Source organism: Piliocolobus tephrosceles, chromosome 11 (assembly GCF_002776525.5).
Source record: "Piliocolobus tephrosceles isolate RC106 chromosome 11, ASM277652v3, whole genome shotgun sequence".
NCBI lineage: Eukaryota > Metazoa > Chordata > Mammalia > Primates > Cercopithecidae > Piliocolobus > Piliocolobus tephrosceles.
The window spans coordinates 97022263-97043673 of record NC_045444.1 but is presented as its reverse complement, the minus strand read 5'-3'; the positions used below and the strand labels follow the sequence as shown (position 1 = coordinate 97043673).

At 36.4% G+C, this 21411-nt stretch overlaps 1 protein-coding gene across 3 annotated transcripts in view; it reads right to left on the bottom strand.

Annotated features, from left to right (window-relative positions):
* Positions 1-21411, bottom strand: part of CPS1 (carbamoyl-phosphate synthase 1) — a 191680-nt gene that overhangs the window by 21261 nt on the left and 149008 nt on the right. For all 3 annotated transcript variants that reach the window (XM_031936522.1, XM_023220178.2, XM_031936521.1), the window contains 8 exons: positions 15788-15929; positions 14432-14497; positions 13912-13975; positions 11317-11498; positions 7653-7847; positions 7173-7240; positions 4931-5006; positions 1325-1402 (listed from right to left, as the gene is read on the bottom strand). In XM_031936522.1, coding sequence (XP_031792382.1) covers positions 1325-1402; positions 4931-5006; positions 7173-7240; positions 7653-7847; positions 11317-11498; positions 13912-13975; positions 14432-14497; positions 15788-15929 — 871 coding nt within the window. The remainder of the gene's footprint in view (positions 1-1324; positions 1403-4930; positions 5007-7172; positions 7241-7652; positions 7848-11316; positions 11499-13911; positions 13976-14431; positions 14498-15787; positions 15930-21411) is intronic.

Sequence of the window (21411 nt, the reverse complement as noted above, 5' to 3'; positions counted from 1 at the left end):
CAAAACAGGGAGTACAGGACGATGTGCAATAGTTGATATCTGAGAAAACCTTAGGGAAAGCACGTATCCTGGCAACCTAGAGCCAAATAAAGACAACAGACCAGCCTTATTTTACTAGCACAGTATTTGAAAAAGTACAAATGTCTCCAGGCCAGTCTTACATTCTCCACTTCCATATATAGGTATCACATTCCTCTTATTTTATATCTCAACCTTCAAATACTTAAGATGTTGAAAAGGAAAGAGATAAAGTTTTTGCTCTGAAACTCAGAAAATCAGGGATAAGAGTCCCAAGGAAACAGGACTTAGTTCAAGATAAAGAACACCTGAGATGTCAAAAAAAAAAAAAAAAAAGTGACCACAATATGTAATCCTACAATGTGTTGTGCTTTGTATCACCAAAGTACTTAAAAGAAAACATATGACCACCTTCCAGGGATGCTGTAAAGAAAATTTCAGGCTTGGAGGGTGGAGGGCTGGAATAAATTCTCTCTAAGGGTGTTTCAACTCAAGATTATGTGATTCTGTTGTAAGTACATACCATTACCATTTTTATTAACAAGATCTACTCTGAACTGCTAATCTGGAAGGAAAAGAAGAAAAGATTTAACATCTTCAGTAGTGTTTTGAAGTATTTGCAAAGCAAAAGATGAACGCTAACTTCGTATTTTTCCTTAAAGCAAGTAAAATGGCATAGACTCCCTACAACAAAACTTACTACATTTTAAGAGAAGTCACAAATGCATTATTAATACAACCATAAAACTAAAGTAAAACATTCTTCATATTTTCATTTCTCCTTGAAGTTGGAGGTATTCATTGTATTAGAAATACAAGATGTGATATGGTAAGCCAATTTCATATTATTATCCTTATCCACTTTGTTTGACTTTGCCTTTATTAACCCAATAAAAAGGGAGGAGGGTGGGAAATGAAGAAAGAAGAAAAACCAGGATTCAATTGAGAACTTCAGAAAGAAAATTATTAGATGTTTTCATAATATCCATTGAAACATAAAAGGAAAGCCACCGACAAAAGAAAATGAGAGAGAAAATCTATTCAAAAGGAATGATGAGTACAGGATGATAATTACTTTTGAATGTCATCAGAGAAATTCTAACAGTATGAAACATAGGAAATATTATACCCATGACACCTCAACTGAATTGTCAGAGAATTTGATTTTTTTAACAGCTTCTCCACTATTACTGGAGACCTATTTTATAGATATCATGAATTCTAACCTGTCAATATTTCAAGACTGTTAAAGAAAAAAAAAATGATCAGAAGGCAGGAAGGAAGGAGATGAGAATAAAGCACTTACCCTTCCATCTTTGCCAACAGCATCCATTTCTACTTCTCGGGCCCCTTCAATAAATTTCGTCAGCACCACTGGGTGCTCCTGTCACGAAGGAAAACAGAGGAGCAGAACATTTAGCTAACAATATGTATATAGTGTCAATAAACCACATACCTTAAGTATTATAAGTATCAGGGCAATACTTGCAAAACACTCAAGGTTGAACATACGACATAAACTCATTACCTAATCTGTCCTGTAGGAATAAGGTTGTTCTCTGCTTGCAGTGAGGCAGAGGGTCTTTCTCCAACTTTGAGTGCTCAGCAAACTGACCATGGATCCTCAAGTATAGGCATCCAGGCCAATTAGAGAAAAGAGGGGACTAAGGAGGAAGCAGAATATGGCTTCTTTCTCTGCTACCAGAATCATGAATATTTCTCTACTTTATTATTATATAGTATTATTGGTTCAGAATATTTCTTTCTTTCTACCCTTATCTTTTCTAAACCCTACAACTCCCTAAATCATGTCTCTCTTTGAGAATTGTGGGAGAACTCAGAATGAGAGTTTTCTTTTGGTCTTATTGGGCCAAAGATGAAATCCTTTACCTCGAGTTGATTTGTCTTATGCCACTTCTAGAGTATGACATTTGGAACTGTAAAACCAAGTATTTTTATTTATTAATCTTAAAACCGCCTTCCTTCCTTGGCTGTTTCAGACCCTTCTCATCTTGAAGTACTTCCCACACTCAGTTCTTCCATGTCAGGGTTGGGATGCCCTCCACAACCTAACCCGCACTTGCTTTTCTCCAGACTAAATGAAGAGGTTGAGGGAAGATTTCCAGGGTTTAGATATCTTCTCCTCTGTGCCACAGGCTAAAACAACCTGGGCCACTGTCTTCTTACCAGGCCCTGTATTCATTTGCTTCCATGAGTCTCTTCCGTACATGCATTCTATCTTTTCTCCTCTGCTTCATTTTTCAAATCTCAACTCACCCTTCAAGGCCTAGGTTATATGCCATCTCCTCTCTGAATCCTTCTCTGAATATCTCTTTTTCCTCTGAACACAAATCCCTTTTGACCACTATCATGAAATACAGCATTATACAAGGCTGGCCTTCTGAAAAAAAACACTTTCTTCCTTTGGTCTCTGTAAACTACATTTTCGGGCTTCTTTCTTCAGCTCATTCGTGGTTCTTTCTTCTCCTCTCTGCCTTAAATGCCAGTATTCCTCTGGTGTCTGTCTTAGCTGTTCCTTTTCTTCTATACTCTCTCCCTCAGTGATTGTTTTCATTCTCTAATCTTCAATTAAAATGATATGCTATGTATTTCAAAATCTATATTTACTTCTCTATCTCTAGCCGTGATCTTGATACTCCATTCCAAACCTATTATAACAACCCTTGCCTTTAAATCATCTCCACTTGGATTCCTCACAGGCAGTTCATATTCAAAAGGTTAAAAAATAAATATATAATTCCTCCCTCTAGACTTTTCTCCTTCCTCAGTGTTCCCTATCTCAATAAATGGCATCACTGTCTACCCAGTTATTCAAGGCAGAAGACTCAGGAGTTATCCTTTATCCTCTTTCACCCTCTACCTCCATTCATTCACTGATTCTTTTCAATGCACATTCTTATCATTTCTCTCCATCTTTAGTGTCATTACTCTAATCCCAGGCACTGTCATCTCTACCCTGAGCTATAGCAACAACTCACTCATCTCTTTCCATGAATTTGGTCTTCCCCATAATTCACTCTGTGTACTACAGCACACTAATCTTTTTAAAATAAAAAATATGACTAAAATTCAAACTCATTATAATGACCAACAAAGTCTACTTTATCTGGTCCCTGACTACTTCTGCACCATCATTAATAATCAGCATCACGTTTGATGTCCTAGCCATATAAAGAATGCTTTATCAGTTTTGAGAAACTCCCTACTGTTTCTCACCTTCAGGCCTTCAAATATGCTGTTCCTTTCTTCCTCCTACTCCCACAATGTAAGCCATTTGCCCAGTTAATTCTGAATCAACCGTTAGGTATCAATTAAAAGTCCCTTCCTCAGGGACTAGAGCCCAAGACTTTCACATTCTCCCTCAACATCCTGTATTTTTTCTATTGCAGTGTTCATTGCTCATCATATTTAATTGTAATTATTTGAAGTCTGTTGAGCCTAGCAAAAAGAAGTCCTATGTGACAGTAGAGAGCGTATCTTTCTTTACATGAGTACAATTCCTGATACTGAGATCAATGCCACCATATAACAGGTGTTATAAATAAATGAATGCATACATAGATTAGTGATTGATTGGGGCTGGTTTTACTCTACAGTCATTGAATTTAGTATCCCAGATGCTGCTGTAGTTTGACAGGGAACACTGAACTATAAAATATTCAATCACAACATCTCTATTATTAAACTTTGGTCCCCTGTGGATTCTATCCATATGCTAATGGAAAAATACTTTAAAAATATTGTACTGAGATCCTATGAGGAGTGTTCGAGGCAGACAAGATGGGACACCTGCCTCATCACTCATGTGAGACCAGCTGAGTACAGTAGTCAGTCCCTGAAAAGGGCCACATGGCAGGACCCCTGTCCAGGAATAAAATAGAGGAGAAGACAATTGATGTCTCACCCATTAATGAAAACTGGCCCATTGGAAAGATTCCCTTCTCAGCAATCTGATTTGCACACAAACATGAATTCAAAATCTACCTGGTTTTCTTTTTTTACACTCTTTGCCTTTCCTCACTCTTTATTCTTATCTACTCTCTTACCACCCAAACATCCTTGGGAGCAGCTATCATACACAGAAGAGGGATCCAGCGTCATGTGTACAGAAACAGTCCATGCACTTTATTCCTCTTTGAAGTGCTCCTGATTTCACTCTTCCTCCCTCCAAATTCCACTTGCCTAACATCAAACTCTTCTCTATGAATTGCTCCCCCCTTTAAAAAAAAGAAAAGCCCCAACAAGCTTTTGAAAGCTTTTAAAAGGAAAACATTACTTTTATCCTCTACAATACAAGATCAATAACCCCACTGGGTAAATCTTAAATGGATCATGCTGAGGTAACACTGAAGGAGAAAGTAAAGGCTGGGGGGAAGTGGAGGAAGGCGGTTGAGTTGCCACAAAATAAGAAATGTTTGTATTAACTCACAAATTGAATGTGCCAACATGAAAAAATAAAAAATGGTTGAGTGAGGGACTATTAAAGTTGCATGTTTGACTAAGGCAAAGTTCCCAGATGTGAAAATTAAAAATCAGGAAAGCTTTCACTTGTTAATGGTAAGCAGGGTTGAGCAGCCCTTGAGACTGGGAATTCCAGAAATATCCTGACCAGCGTCTAATTCACGAGAAGAACAAAAATCACTGTCCTTTTAGACTCCTGGAGTCTAAAATCTGTTTTGATAAAATATGCACAGGTATTCCTCTTTTTCCACCAACTTTAAAAATCTAGTTATAATTTAATACTTTCAAGTTTTCTCATTCTTATATATAGGAGACTAGAGGGTAGAAGAGGAAAAAAAGAAAACTCATTCTAACACATTGTGTGAAAAGAAAACACAAAGTAAGGTTGCATTTAAGAGACAAAAGTCACCACAAAGAAATTGGACACTACCTGAGAAACTCTAGTGGCCTCTTCTAGGAATTTTTTCATCTCATCCTCAGAGAATACCACATTCATAGCAGACCCACTGGAAAAGGAGGGGGGGAAAAAGCAGGTCAGGTTTATGCTAATACTAGACTTAACTGGTTCTCAGAACAGTTCCAGACAACTTTTAGGTCCAGTCCGGGCAGAATAACAAGGTGCCTCTTGCTAAATTGAGACTTTTCTCCATTTAATCACCAGGACAATCAACCAAAGTATAAAACTGACAAAGTCGAGGATAGAAGAAGGTAAAGTGTTGGGGGGCGGGGAGGGGGGGGTGGTCGGTAAACCTGTATTAATTCCCAAAGGGAATCCTGGTAGCTCCAGTAATTATACTTCTCCAGGGTTTGCCCTTTCTGATGTACTATATTAACATTCTGCTGGTTCCAGGTAATTCTTTTTTTTTTTTTTTTTTTTTTTTTTTTTTGAGACGGAGTCTGGCTCTGTCCCCAGGCTGGAGTGCAGTGCCCGGATCTCAGCTCACTGCAAGCTCCGTCTCCCGGGTTTACGCCATTCTCCTGCCTCAGCCTCCCGAGTAGCTGGGACTACAGGCACCGCCACCTTGCCCGGCTAGTTTTCTGTATTTTTTTAGTAGAGACGGGGTTTCACCGTGTTAGCCAGGATGGTCTCGATCTCCTGACCTCATGATCCACCCGTCTCGGCCTCCCAAAGTGCTGGTATTACAGGCTTGAGCCACCGCGCCTGGCCGGTTCCAGGTAATTCTTAAGCATTAGCAGGATTCAGCCCAGAACCTGATTTCCCCAACCTGTTTCTTCAGAGTTCATTATCAACAGCTGATCTTAGCCCACTGCTCTGTTGTCAAAGCAGGTTATGCTACTCCCTCAACCAGATTGTAGATGAATCAATTTTTAAAGTAATATTTGCTAACATAATGTACAGTATCTGAATAAAATCTTTTCAACTATATCCTTTCTTTTTAAATACTTGAGAAAAAATGCTATCTGAAATCAATTTACTCTGAATTTCAACATTTTCAAAATGGGTTGGGAGGGGAGGAGAGGAAGAGTAACAGAAAGCAAAAAAAAAAAGAAAAGAAAAATATTACTTTGCTTTCAAACAGAAGCATTTACCTCTTTTACACTACTACAAATTTCTCTTTAAAGTTAAAATATATTTTTAATTGGCAAATAGTAATTGCATATATTTATGAGTTATTATGTGATGTTTTGATCTATGTTTTGACATTATCGAAACTCAATCAAGTTATTTATATATCCATCACCTCACCAGTTTATCATGCTATTACAAATTTCTGCCTTAAAGGGCTTTCAATTACTTCATTTGTTTAAGAGAGGAAGGCTAGAGCAATAATGCTTATCATTCAGAGTATATGAAACTGGAACGAAAATAGAGATTGCAAAAAAGGGAAAAGAAGTGTGATAGTCAAAGCTGTTTTTTTATCCTTCCTTAAATGTGTGCATGTTTAAATTAATTTACATTAGCTCTTCAAAGAGGTAGTATTATTAAACTATGGTTTACACATAATGATATTTAAATAAGATTTCCACCTCATTTGAAATTTTCCATTTTCATCATTTTAAAGGAACCCATATCAAATTCCATTTACACTTTCAAATTGTGCAGAGCAAATTGTGTTTCTTTTATTACCCCCTGTTTAGTGAAGTCATTCCTTACATGTGGTAACATCTGAAGAAAGTCAGTGATAATTCACAACTTCTCCTTTCATGATAAAACTTTGTTTTAAAGTTTAATATAAAAGATCCTGACTGTCCCTGTTCCTCACCATTACAATTTAGCTATTAAACACTCTTATCTCAAAAACTTAAAATTGTAAAACAAAGGCACTATCAGAAGGTGCTGACAATAGTCAAAGATAAGCTGTCATTACTGGGTATCAGAAAACATGCTGGTGAGAGATACCTCGATTTGTGTGTGTCTTTTTTTAATTGTCCTGTTCTCTAATATAAAGCTACCCTCTCTGGTGAGGAGGTGCCTTCCACTATACTTCTAGATGAAGAACTGTAGTCTCTTCCTATGGCCACTCCCTGAAGGGAAAGCATTAAACTAGAAGACCACATATTGGTCCTTCAACTGGCTGTGATGGTTTGGAAATTGACAATGGATTTATAAATTACTACATATAGAACCCTAGTGTTATTAATATACAGCATGCATTTCTGTATCTCCCAATTTTTGAATCATTGTTTTGAAAAACAATATACAGTGTTACCTCAAAACATAGGAAGGCCTCAACAAGCAGGGGTATTCCACAGACTTTGCAAATTCCAGTGCTTCATTCTAATTAATAGAAGCAACAACAAAAATGTATGAATACTTTAAAATATGCAACAAAATTACACAATGTATCATTAGCTCAAGTGGTAACCCAGCTTCTTTATTCTCTAAAAGACACCATTAAAAGGTAAATTGGACACTGAAATACATAAAATTCCTAGCTTTTGATTCTAAATATCAAATCTTGCTCAAAACTGGTTTGAAATTATTTTCATTGTCTGAATCTTAATGAGAATACTCCTATCAATTCATAATCAGCATTTAACTGCAATCATGGATATACAACAACTTTAAAGAAAATTCACTAAGTGTATGCATTCTATCTGCCCTGTAGTTAACATATCCAATAGTCAACATTCAGGTTACAGCTCTTCAAAAGAGAACGTTAAAAACAGATACTTGTTTCTCTACTTACCAAAGTATTAACAGCTTTCCAAGGTGCCTGAGCCACCTTCAGTTCATCCAAGACGGCTGAGAAGATGGAGCGATCCTCAGCCCTGTCAATCTGCAGGGGGCTTGTGCCCATGATCTTGACACCATTCTTGTATAGAGGAACTGCCAGGTTGTTTGGAATCTGGCCTCCAACTGATATGATGCAGCCACCACATGCCTGAAAAAGACATGCACAATATCAGCCATTGGAGTAACTTCATTATGAATGGACAACTATGCTAATATTGCATCTATTTCCTTACTGATAATTCTTAACCTGATTGTGATATTTACATCTCTCCTACCAATGAATACTGTTAAATGATGCCACAAAGTTTTGACTTTCCAGGCATTTAGATGCTAAAATCTGTGCAAGATTTCCATACAAGTACACATGAATATGATTTGTGACATTCACATGTGTGGCAAATGGAAAGGCAAATCAAGCCAATAAATGTTTGCCATGTACTCTATGCTATAATCAATTAATTCCTGGACTACTGCTGGAATTTCCTAACTGAATACAGATTTCTCCTTTTAACACGCCCTTCGCCTGCACACCTCCACCCCAGCACTTCACATTAAGATTAAGCAAGACTGCTTCATCAAATTGCTCCTACACTCAGAGTTCTCCAAAGGTTTCCATTGCCTAGAGAATAAAGTATACAATTTTGACCCCCAGGGCACTTAAGACTTTCCAATCTTATCTATTATCACCCCTCTCAGCCTCAAAAAGACTCCTCATTAGCCCCAACTACCTACTTTCCCACTAGCAAATTCTTTGTACCACTGAAACTTCCCTGGCTGTTGTTTCCTTTCTCTTCTCTTCTAGCTTATCTAACCTTTAGCTACCCTTTAGGTCCAGCCTAGATCTCAGGTCCCACTTTGATGACCTTCCGCTTTGATGACCTTCCACCTTCCCCTCTCCTTTGCTGAGCCTTGGTACCTGTCGACAGTACCTAGTAACTGATTTTAGTTCCTACTGCCTTACTACTTGCTTTACAAACAGTGCCAGAATCTTTAGTCTTGTTTCAGATGTTGATTTGTATAAGATTTTCTTACATAAGCCCAAAGCTCCTGTTAGCAGTGTGATGGTGTTGTGCAGGTCTTGCCCACACAGTAAAAGGAATTCAGTATGAGAACATATTTGTAAGATGTTAATATAGCATAGTTTTATGGAATAATCCAATCTTAAATTGATCCAACACCAAATATCACGGGACCTGTAGGAACATAGGGATGAGAACGTGGTAACCCACACAGGGAAATCATCATCCTTATCCTAGCCATTATGCCTGAATAATTTCAAGAAACCTACTGAAATAAAATCTTCTAAATTTTGAATATTGTTTAGTAGATTTCTAAAATATTTAGGCCCAAAATTCCATTAAGCTCCCAAAATTCCATTAATCATACCTAGATCTGTTTGCATCCTTTTTACCCATGTTAGTTTTCTGTTTTTTTTAAACCTGATAGCACTAACCTACCACAGCACAAGAATATTTCTGAAACAATATCCAAGTTGCAATCATATGAGAAACATATTTTCAATAGAAAAACATTAAAAGGAAATACTTCAAGTTTATTTGAGAATATCTTAACTTATCCTGGCCACTAATCACTTTGGTTAGTCCTTATTTTTACGCACAAATTAGATGTATTATAGAAAGAATGCAATGTGAGAAAATTTATCTTTCTAACAGAAATAGTATTTGCCTCATTACAAATGGCCCTGATTTTTGGAATTTTATGAATTATCTCCAATTTATAAAATTCTATCTGTACACCTGCCAATGAGAAGGATGATGCTTTATATTTTACTAATTTACATTTTAGTAAAAGATGTTTTATAGTTTAGGCAGTATTTTAGGATTACATTTAATTACAATTAAACCAAATGCTGTAAATGAACCTCAATTCTGTCTTGAGTCATGCATTCTCTAATGGGTTTTGCCTATCACTAATTAATGTCTGTCATTAATCTATTCATTTAACTTGTTTTGTGACAGAAGTACCATTGTCTACATTTACATATGTACATCATATTATGTCCTCTAGCATATTTTACATTACCTCCTAATATATAGTAATACTATATTTTAAATACAAATTATTTTCAAAGAAGGCCCAACTTAATTCTTTCTGTAATACTGACTTTAGTTTTAGTAAACAAATCTCATTAAGAGCCATGTATAATTGTATCCAAAAGCAGTCATAGAGATTTTTCATTTCTCTTTAAACCATTTCATGAGGACATAATTAATCATATGCAAAATTGCCTGCTGCTATCATCTGTAATGTTTTTTAATATTTTTAAATTAGTATTTGATTTTTCACATTTATATCACAGATACTAGTTTTATTGTTAATGTCTTGAACCTGTTTTTCTAGCTGTCTATCATACTGAACCTGGATTTACAAAATATTGAAGAAATATTTGTAGCGTACACTTATTTTGATGCCCACTTGTCTATCTGAAATGAATATTAAGGAGTGATTTAAAAAACAACCATGTCAGAGATAGGTCTAAAAAATGCTATATATTCTATTTTTAATGGATCAATTTTATGAAAGGATTAGTAGGCCAGGCCCAAGTAGACAACTATAATTATACATCCTTCCTAAACTTGTCTACTTTCTTTTGTAATAGTAAAATAATAACATTATTCTAGCACTATACCTCATACTTTACAATCAGACTTCAGCCATAAACTCAATGTTAACTTCACAGTATTTGCAAGTGGCATGTGTTTATACTGATATGATTCATTTAAAATAAAGATAAAGCACAGAGAATTTATGTAACTTAAAGAAATCAATGAGGTTGTCAGTCAAAACTAAAATTTAAGTATTTTGGCTCCAATTTAGTACTTTTTTCCCTCTAATTGACCATATTTTCCACACAGAGACGATTTTCTGTTAAAAAGTAATAATAGTAACTGTAATAATATCAAAGGCCTAACTACTGGACATCACTCTAAAATTTTCCAGTAGTTTTTATTTTAATTATAAGATAATTTAATTTGTGCTACAGTCTTATAATAATCTGCAATCCCATGAATTCACAGTGAAGATACTCAGTAATATTGGGATGGGAATGGAGGAGCAACTGTAAATGAAAGCTATAAAAGAAGCAAAATTATTCACAATGAACTCATTGATCTTAAACTGAAGACTAATGGCTTCATCTGATGGAACAAGGAATTAACTGGTCTTTTGTGAGCAATTGACTGTTTTCAGTGAACTGTTCATCATTAAACCACATCACAAAAACTAGAAAGAGGCTGTTTATTGTTTGTCTAGATGACCAATTAAATCACTCTGCAAGATATTTATGAGGGATCATCTTGCATTAGTTAATATGTATCTGGCACATATTACCAAGTAGAGTTTTCAATCTAGCTGAAACCTTTAGAAAGAAAAAGTAAACTTTATGTGAAAAATAATCACTCTGTGCCAGGGGCTCAAAAATATAAGAATGGAGTGATTTTTTTTTAGAGTTTTACTACAAAATAAGACAATGGATGCCACTGGCAGTTCTTTCTTCTAAGGGGAATTATAATATATATCTACATACCTGAATGCATATATATAAAGTGTATACTGCATATAGCTATCTTCTTTTTTTTCTGTTTTTCTTTTCTTACCTCCTGATGGTAGATGTCTAGGATTCTCTCCAAGGACAACTCTTCAAAGTACAGTTTGTCACACTCATCAAAGTCTGTGCTCACAGTCTCAGGATTGCAATTCACCACCACCGTCTTCTTGCCAAGTTGACGCAGTGTGCGGATACTAGAGACAGCACACCAATCAAATTCCACACTGCTGCCTGCGGAGACAATGAGATTGGCAAAAGGGGTAAGAGAAGCACAAAGTTACAATACAAAAAGAAGCAGAAATGTATCACCCATCAGTCCAGGCTAAGGAAGCTAATGACTTTCAATTCAATGTTTAAACTCCAAAATATAAATTTCAAATCCATCATGCATGCTATATTAGTAGTAGGAAAAACAGGTACGAATTAAACAGCAAGGAAATATTGGCTTGTCATATATGCTAAATTCTGCAATAGAAAATCTCAATATTTGAAGTATTTAGAACTTCAGTGTTAATGGCAGGTAATTTTAATGATAAAAATAACCCTCACTACTGAAAAGAAATTCAAAGTGAATATGTTGACCTCAATACAAAAAAATAGTTAATCCAGTGATCAGGATACTTGAGCTCTTTTTTTCAGCCTTTCCATTTAGTCTACTGTCTGAGGGCTGAACCTAATGATCCCTGAGGTGCCTTGCAGCTCTGACATATCCTGATTGATTGAAAAGTCCTATCCTTTCCAAGCATATCCTTTTAAACTTGGCAAGGCCACCCATGCAGAGTGAGTGACCTTCTATAAAGAAATCTGAAGTGTAATAATGGCCTAAACACCTCGAAATATCACGTCTACTGGGATGCCATAGAACTGAAAGTCCACAGATTTGTACTAATTCTTTGCATTAAGATACTGTCTTCTAAAAATTCTTGTGAAAATACGTTATTCAAATATTCTGGCATATTAATGCTAAGTAAGCACACACTTGATTATTAGCTTGACTAGTCTTTGGATCCTGATATAATGAAGAATTACTGCATAAATAGGCAAAATATGAAAAGGAAGAAAAAGTACTCCAGAGAGTAGACAGGTAGATGCTGGTGAAATGGTCAGGCTATTTAGCCATAAGATAACTGCCATGGTCTAAACATGTTTCCTGAAATCCATGTGTTGGAACACTTAGTCACCAGTGCAACAGTGCTGGGACGTGGGGTCTTGTAGGAGGATTTTAGTTCATAAGTGCAGATCCCTCATGAATAGATTAATTCCATTATAGAAAGCTTGCTGGACATAGTGGCTCCTGCCCGTAATACCAGCACTTTGGGAGGCTGAGGCAGGAGGATCTCTTGAGTCCAGAAGTGTGAGACTAGCCTGGCCAACACAGAAAAATTCCATCTCTACAAAAAATAAAAATAAAAATAAAAATAAATTAGCCAAGCATGATGGCACACGCCTACAGGCCCAGCTTCTAAGGAGGCTGAGTGGGAGGAGTGCTTGAGCCTGGGACATCAAGGCTGCAGTGAGCCATGATCATACCACTGCATTCCAGCCCAGGTGACATAGTAAGACCTTGTCTCAGAAAAAACCGGGGGTGAGGGTTTGATGGAGGCAACTTGTTCCCTTTGTGCTCTTGTGCCTTCTGCCATGTAAAGACACATTCCTTATGGGGAGCACAAGTTTTAAGGTGCCATCTTAGAAGCAGAAACCTATGTCTTACCAGACAACTGAACTTCTTGGCACTCGATTTTGGACTTTCCAGCCCTTAGAACTGTGAGAATTTATTGATAAATTACCCAATCTCAGGTATTTTGTAACAGCAGTGCAAATGGTCTAAGACAATGACTAGGGTGGTAAAGATAAACATATTTGTCCTACTTCAAGATTTGTCCAAAGATTGGTAAACTAACATATCCTGAACCTCTTAGTTCATTGTAAAAACTAAAGTAAACTATGCTTAAAGTAATAGAGTAAGACTACATATATTTAAATCATAGATTCTATCATTTCCATATTATAATGCTTTGTGGAGATTAAATATTAAATCCATATGTTGACTAATATCACTGTCCATTAAAATACCTACTTGCATTTGTAATCATCTTTAGTGGTTATTTAATTGACTGCAGAGAAATGTCATAATTTCTGGTGATTATGTTTTAATTTGCCTACATAATGCTCTACCCGTGCACCAAAGAAACAAGATTTTTGCATTTGATGTAAACAAAAGTCATATATGTTACATAGGATGAGGTCAGAGATGGTATCTGCGATGTAATTTCTGGCTAATATATAAAGTACTTGAGTAAATGTAGATCCTTATGAAAAACTATGCTAGAAGATAAAAGGTCAATGTCTAATCCAATCCCAACTCCAGCGAGAGGCTCAATTCAGCTAAAAGGGTGAAAATTAAGTTACACAGTGAAATGAGAGGAGATAGAATTTGTAGTTGAGACCTGCATTTGAATCCCACTCTACCACTAAATAGCTGTATATATTTGGGTTTTATTTTTCTGAACCCCAGTTTCCTAATGTGCAAAACATATATTATAGCATTTATTTGACATAGTTCTTGGAATAATGAAATTAACATATATGAATAAAACTATATAAATTGTGCAAAGTCCTATATACATATAATTTATTATTTTACCAATGTGATATGGACCACAGCCTAGCACCATCATTCCATGGTCATCAAAATTGATATCATGCTCCTGAGGAAATAAGAAAAGGAAGATGCAGAAATCATTATATGTTATTATTCCATTTAATTAAACTATTTGTCCTATCATTAAGTATGTATTTCTCATTCTTCCTCTTGTTAACATGTATTCTCTATTAGTCTCTGGAAACCCATAAGTATAAAGTTATACAAGCCCTACTTATTTATAAAAAATAGATATGGCACAATATTTTTAAATTAAATAGTCATGAGAACATAGCCTAGTTGTATGATCACGTAGTCATTGTCCTTAATTTTTCACTTGTTTGATTTCATTATCTTAAGGCAGTTCTTAAAAGACTGAGTACAGGAACATATCATCATATCTCACACATGATGTCATTTTTTATTACCTAGATATCCAAAGAGGTACAAAATATATATTCCCTAGTGTGAACTGTCTACCAAATCTAGAGCTTTTTGGATATGCCACTTTGCCCATTCCTACCTGACCATTGTAGGTAACATAGAGATAGTTTGTTACTGACGGGTATTCTGCAGCCAGTGTATCAATCTGTAAGAGAAAACAAATAAACAAGAATGTTATTATAATTTGTTCAAGACTAAATGTTTTTTGCTTTATATATGTATATATTCCTTTAATTCCTATTACTGTAAAGTATGCAGACAGGAAAATGTATGACCCATGGAATTGCTTTCTAATTCTGAAAATAAGAGAAAATAGTGATATGGTCTAGTTATCACTTGAGAAACACGGCGTTGGATCACTAGTAGTTGTAGTATCTCTCATGAATATCGCAAAGTGGTCCTATAGTCAACTGGTTACTAGGAAGACTTACCCCACCAGCTCTCTAAAAGCAGCTGTATATGAAATCTAAAATCTGAGTAAAATAACCGTTATGTAAGGATCTCTTTGGTTTGCAAATTAATGCACAGGATTTAAGTTGCCTGTGGCACTGAGTGTTCAGATGACACAAATACCATAAAGCCATAGGGGATGAACAGGGGGGAGAACAAGATCTCATTGAACATATTTGGAAATCAATTCCACTCTCAAGGGCCAGTAACTCAGCTTAGTGAGCAAGAATTTGGGGCCGACAGGGCAAGCTGGTGTAAAGCAGGTGAGAAGGAAGAAAGATAATAATCGCTGAGTGGAAAATATTTAGCATCAAGCCTGAGACCTAAGGGTATGCATGTGCCCCTTGAGCATGCAGAGAAAAGTCAATGATTTTAAAGGACAAAAACCAGCTGGTGGTACTTTAAACCAAGACATCCCTTCCATTAAAGGCCAAAGGAAAAAAAATCACAACAGCACACCTATGAATGTTCATGCGTGATTGTCATGAATACTAGATGAGCTCATTATGCCCAGCCCTATCACAATGAATACTAAATGAACCATAATGATGGGGCACTTAATATAAAGTATTACCCTGTAAAAAGTTAGTGCCAAAGGAGATAACTATTATTTTCAAGAGGGTCAGCCACCATGCTAGGAAATTTCAAGTCCTTCTATTACACTAAGGATTTCTTAACTACTTACATATTTGAACACAGGTCAAAAAGCAGAGGAAAGAGAGTTTAAATTTTTGTTTTGTTTTGTTCAGTTAGGCCAAGAAAATCTTATCTTTACAACCTAGTGCCCTTTCCTTCTTTCCCTTTTAAGTAAAAATTAATCATGTGCTCAATAAAATTGGTGACATTATGAGCATCAACCAGATGTGTACTGTCACTTCTTAATCCCACTCCTCTTTTTATTGACAATGGCCTTTTGAATGAGTGCTTACATTTTACCACAGAAATCCTGTTGGTGGGGGTTGGAGGGAAAGGGAAACTCTTTTACCTGTTTAACCCAAGGGTGGATGTTTTTCTTTAGCCTCAGCTCCCTCGTCTGGGCCTCAGTTAGCCCAAGGCATTTGGAAATCTGCTTATCTGAGAACCCAATCTCCTTTGCTCTTTTCAGGGTTTCTTCGGTAATGGACTCACTAGGATTTAATAGAAAAGAGAGATTCAAGTTTAGACCAAACACAATAAAAAGCAGTGACAAGTTCAATTTCAAAAACACCAAGGCTTCTTATTTTCCACCTTCAAACATATTTAAGTCCTGTTATCTTTTAAAAATACACAAATAATGATGAACCCACTCAATCTTCTAGCCTCTATGAAGTCTTCTATTTGCAAAGCTGACAATCTCTGATTGCCTGCTTTCACACTCTATGTGACCTCTTCCCTGCTGCTTTTATAAAAAAATGGCAAGTGCATTTACTGTTCTAATAAATGTGCTCATTAGTAATAATCGGAGACCTCACTCTCTAAATCCAGGAGCCCTTTCTCAGTTTTCATTTTCCTCAACCTGTCATCACAAGACCCTTTTGATTATCTATTTTTTAAAAAGATATTCTGGCTTCTACTAAGTGATTCCTCACTCTACTTTATTACTCACAACTACCATTTACTAGTTTGGGTTTCCCCCACCAGGGCTCTACCCTTTGTTACTTGCTTTTGTCTTCCCTCTCTCCCTCTCTAAATTCAGCCACTGTCATCTGTGCAAGTTGCACAGCTGGTTGGCAATTCCCAAATCCATGGCCTATTCTCCAACATCTGACCTGTGCTCCAGGTCTTTATGCATATGAGCTTTGAGAATCATTTTCACCTAGGCGTCCCAACATTGCGTCAGGTTGGATATCCTCTCCATAAATTACCTCTACTTACTAATAACACCCATCGGTCTATGTTGAGAAGACAGTTTTGTCATTTTATAATTGTTTTCTGCTCAAATTAGATTTGTCTTATTTTCCCCCTGCTCCTGTCCATAGCGTAGACTTTATTTGTATTGTTTCTCTCATCTGGAACACCTTTGACATTCCTTTTACCTTCTCAACTTCTCCCCGACCCTCAGCAGCCCTTCAAAGTCCAACTAAAGCCAAGCTTCATTTGTGAAGCCTTTTGGTTTGCTCTCATCCACGCTGAACTTCTTGTGCTTTTGACTGCCTCTTTTGCTTGGAGCGATGGACATAGAACCATACAGTTTAGCATGTCCATTATCACCTGATACTTTTAATGTCTCTTAACTTTTATTCATCTATCAGGCTTTTTCCTGCTAGATTTAAGTTCCATAAAGGTAAAGAACACATTTGGCCTATTTACCAGATTACTCCCCAAATCTACCACATTATCTGGCCCACAGAGAGCATTCAATAGACATTGATAAAAATAAATAAATGAAGGATAAATATAAGTAATATAAACACAAATAAAATGCATATATTTTATAAATTAATTATAAACATAATTTATGAATATAAATAAATGAAGGATAAATATAAAAACTTCAATTCCCTAGGTTTTTATTTTATAGAAAAGACAAAGAAGTGATTGAAATTAGCTCATAACTAGATTTCAAAATGCATGCAAAAATAATTTGTAAAGAACTAAGGGAGAGAAAAATAAAATACTACTGTAAAAGCATCTTTAACCAGATACCTGTGGGCCAGCTATTTCATGTAATAGTTAATACAATACAATTCAATTATAATAGTTTGATAGTCAATACAATGAAATTAAAATAGTGTATTGCCAGAAGAACTAAGTTGCATTAAGAAAACATTTTCATGAAATGCTGCTAATAAAATGTAATTGGATTAAATCTATTGCATTTTGTTCATTCTAATCATTAATCTGCTTTAATTAATTCATATTATGAGTTTGGAGAAGAAAAAAATCAAGCTGGCATATACAATGGCTATTTCTCTGACTTTCCAGTGTCAGTATTAGTTTAAATTTTTGCAGCTACAGTTCTTCCTAGTCAATTTGCTTTTCCTATTGCACCTAAATTCCCTTCTGTCTCAAATCAGTGTGTTAAATCTCCCGTTGAATTTAATTTCTTCTCTTTTTATTCTTATTTTGAATTTAGTTTTCCCAAGTATTTGATAAGCATTCTCTTAGAGCAATGGATTTTCCTTTTAAATTCTTGAATGCAATCCAATATTAAGAATTATTGCTGACTTAGTATGTGTGTCAAGCCCTGTGCTTTGGAACTGTGCCATCCAACATAGCAGCCCCTAGCCACATGTGGTTATTTAAATTGAAAAGTTAATTAAATATTTTACAACTAAAAATTTAGATCTACAGTCACCAAAGCTAGGTTTCAAGTGCTCAATAGCCACACGTGGTCAGTGGCTCCAGTGTCAGACAATGCAGATTACAGAATATTTCATCATCACAGAAATTTCTACTGAACAGTGCTGCCCCAGAAGATACGGAAACAATATTTGAGACAATGAAATGATAGTGATTCAAAACACTTTATGGAGGGATAAGCTATGTGGTGCTACGTGAGCCCAGAGAAAGATAATAGTGTGAAAGACCGTACTTGAGAAATACTATGGCAGTGGAGGGATGAGAACAGATCTATAAAGAAAGTTCAATTTGGCTGGGTGCGGTGGCTCACACCTGTAATCCCAGCACTTTGGGAGGCCAAGGTGGGCAAATCACGAGGTCGGTAGTTTGAGACCAGCCTGGCCAACATGGTGAAACCCCATCCCTACTAAAAATACAAAAAATTAGCTGGGCATAGTGGCAGATGTCTGTTAATCCCAGCTACTTGAGAGGCTGAGGCAAAAGAATCACTTGAACCCAGGAGGTGGGGGTTGTAGTGAGCTGAGATCACGCCACTGCACTGCAACCTAGGCAATGGAGTGAGACTCCACCTCAAAAAAAAACAAAAAAAGAGAAAAAAGAAAGTTCAACTGTATATAGATAAACAGATGTACAATAGACAATGGCAACAATATTGGCTATTGTTTGAGAACATCAGTGGACATGGCACGTATGGGAAACATACTGAGGATTTGTAGTTGGAAAGAGTGAACAGGAAATTGGGTGGTGAGGGTAGAGCCACATTCATTATCATTCTTTCATTAGTGCTTTAACATTTAGGGAATATGTGCTCTGTATCAGACCTGTGCTGCCTATATTAATGACGGAAGATGAAATATTGTATTCTTACATTTAGGAGGTCAGAGTATGTTAGGAACCACAAACAGCCATTAATAGTCTACATCATGAGAGGTGCCATGAGAGAAGTGTGCACAAGTTGATGCTGTGGCTTACGGGAGGGCCCCCAGCTTCCAATGGGGAAGTCTGGAAAGGCTTTACCCCAGAGGGGACTTTTGAGCTTCAGAGAGCCTTGGAAACACCAAAGTTTGTGGTTACTTTTAGTTTGGGGGCGGGGGGAAGAGAGAGAGAGAAATTAATTTTAAAAGTAGAGGAAAGATTTTCTTTTTTTTGTTATTGTTGCTATTTGTTTTAGAAACGTATATTTCCTTTCGGAGGCTGAGACGGGCGGATCACGAGGTCAGGAGATCAAGACCATGCTGGCTAATACGGTGAAACCCCGCCTCTACTAAAAAATACAAAAAAACTAGCCAGGCGGGGTGGCGGGCGTCTGTGGTCCCAGCTACTTGGGAGGCTGAGGCAGGAGCATGGCATAAACCTGGGAGGTGGAGCTTGCAGTGAGCTGAGATCCGGCCACTGCACTCCAGCCTGGGCGACAGAGGGAGACTCCATCTCAGAAAAAAAAAAAAAAAGAAACGTATGTTTCCACTTCCCTTGCCAAGAATATGCTCCTAAACCAATTGCTCATTTGTTTATGTGCAAGTATGCACTCAGCCTTTCAGTGGAAGTGGTTGACAAATAAGCTATTTTTCTAAATTAGAACAATAACCACTTTTACTTAAATGACTAAAATCCTAACTCTGAAGAACAGTCATCCAGATACACTTAAGACACATGCCTTGAAAAGAACCATCACATCTATAATTGTGACCATGGGCGAACACAGTAGCACCACAAGTGCAGGTTCTTCAAGTGCTAAGATAAGCAGAAGTCATGTAGTTATCTTTAGCTTTTTCAGTCCGGTTTTTCTATTTGTTTGTTGTGATAATTTTTAGGGGGTCTTTAATTATTTGTTTGCATTCCTTCTTACATGGAATACCAGTCAGTTCTTCAAAGGTCGCTATGTTGTTTAAAATGAAAATTATAAGTAATGGTATTAAATAAGAAAAATTTAGATTCCTCACATTTCTATTAGGGATGCAGTAAATTTGCATTTGTTTCATCTACATTCAGCAATGCAGTATTTTCATGCAGGAATGTAGTATTTTCATTTCTGGAATACACATAATTTCTCTTGTTCTTTTTCACCACAAGAGTCTAACAGAATATATGTAGACATCTCTAGAAAATATACAAAGTCTTCCTCCTCTACATACTGAATAAAACTGGACACTTACCAGCAAAGAAATAAAAATAATAAGAAAGAAGGGACAACAAGAAAGCAGAGAGAAAGAAAAGAAAAGTTTGATTGATAAGAATTGGCCTTGTGCATTGAAAAGTGAAGTGAGTTAATTTTGTACTCAGCTCTGGTGACGAAAAAAAAGTCATCTGTAAATCAGACTAACTCAATTGTTACTGCTGCTCCGCCGTCTGTAGCATTTCCCACACCAGAGAGTTTTCATAATTTAAAGGAAATGTCTGAGAAGAGTAACAGTAACACAAAATAATGATTGTGAATGATACTTCAGAATGGGAGTGAAAGCTTTCTACATAGCCATCCCCTTAAATCATACCAGGTAAGAATTTTGAAACAGATGTACCAAGCTAGACCTGCACATTGCATATCTTAATCTTACTAGTTGATTCTTAGGACATTTTCTTGGTGAGCCAAAAACTGCTTTAACGTCTGCTCAATTTTCAAATAACTAGATCAATAACATAATATGATATTTTAAAATGTCTTGAAAATTAGAATTATTAAATTGAAATAGTATATTAGTACATTCGTGTTCATCTACCTTAACTTGAATACAGATATTGGGTATGTGTGATCATTGGATGTTCAAAGTGATATAATTTCTATAGTATTCATGGTCTCTCTGGTTATTTCTGCTCTTTAGACATGATCATGAAATAGTGCAAAGCCCTTAGCAATCCTCCTCACTGAGAAATCATTGTTGATCCTGACCCACCACAGTCATTAGAGAGGCACAGACAAGTTAGATCCCTTCCCACAGTCTGTGCTGCCTAATTCCACAAGGTACTCAACACCAAGACAGGAAGCAGGTCAATTCTCTGTATTGTCCTCACCTTTCCTCTCCTCTGTTTTCTCTTCTGTGTAACACCAGGCTGGCTGATATGTCATTATACACAGAAGAAAATTGACTTTAGTCCCAGCTTGTTCTGATACAAAATTTTATTTTGTGTCCCATTATAATCAAAGAAAAAGAAAAGACAGTTCAAAGACACAATTCATTAGTTGTGGGGCAGTGATTTAGATCAGGTAAAATCTCCTCAGAGTCAGATACAAGATGAATAATCTTACGCAAACATAAAGCTCATTTAATAATGTGGAGACTCAGATAGATGCTTCTCATCTTTATCTGCCCACATTGTGCTCCCTTCATTTTG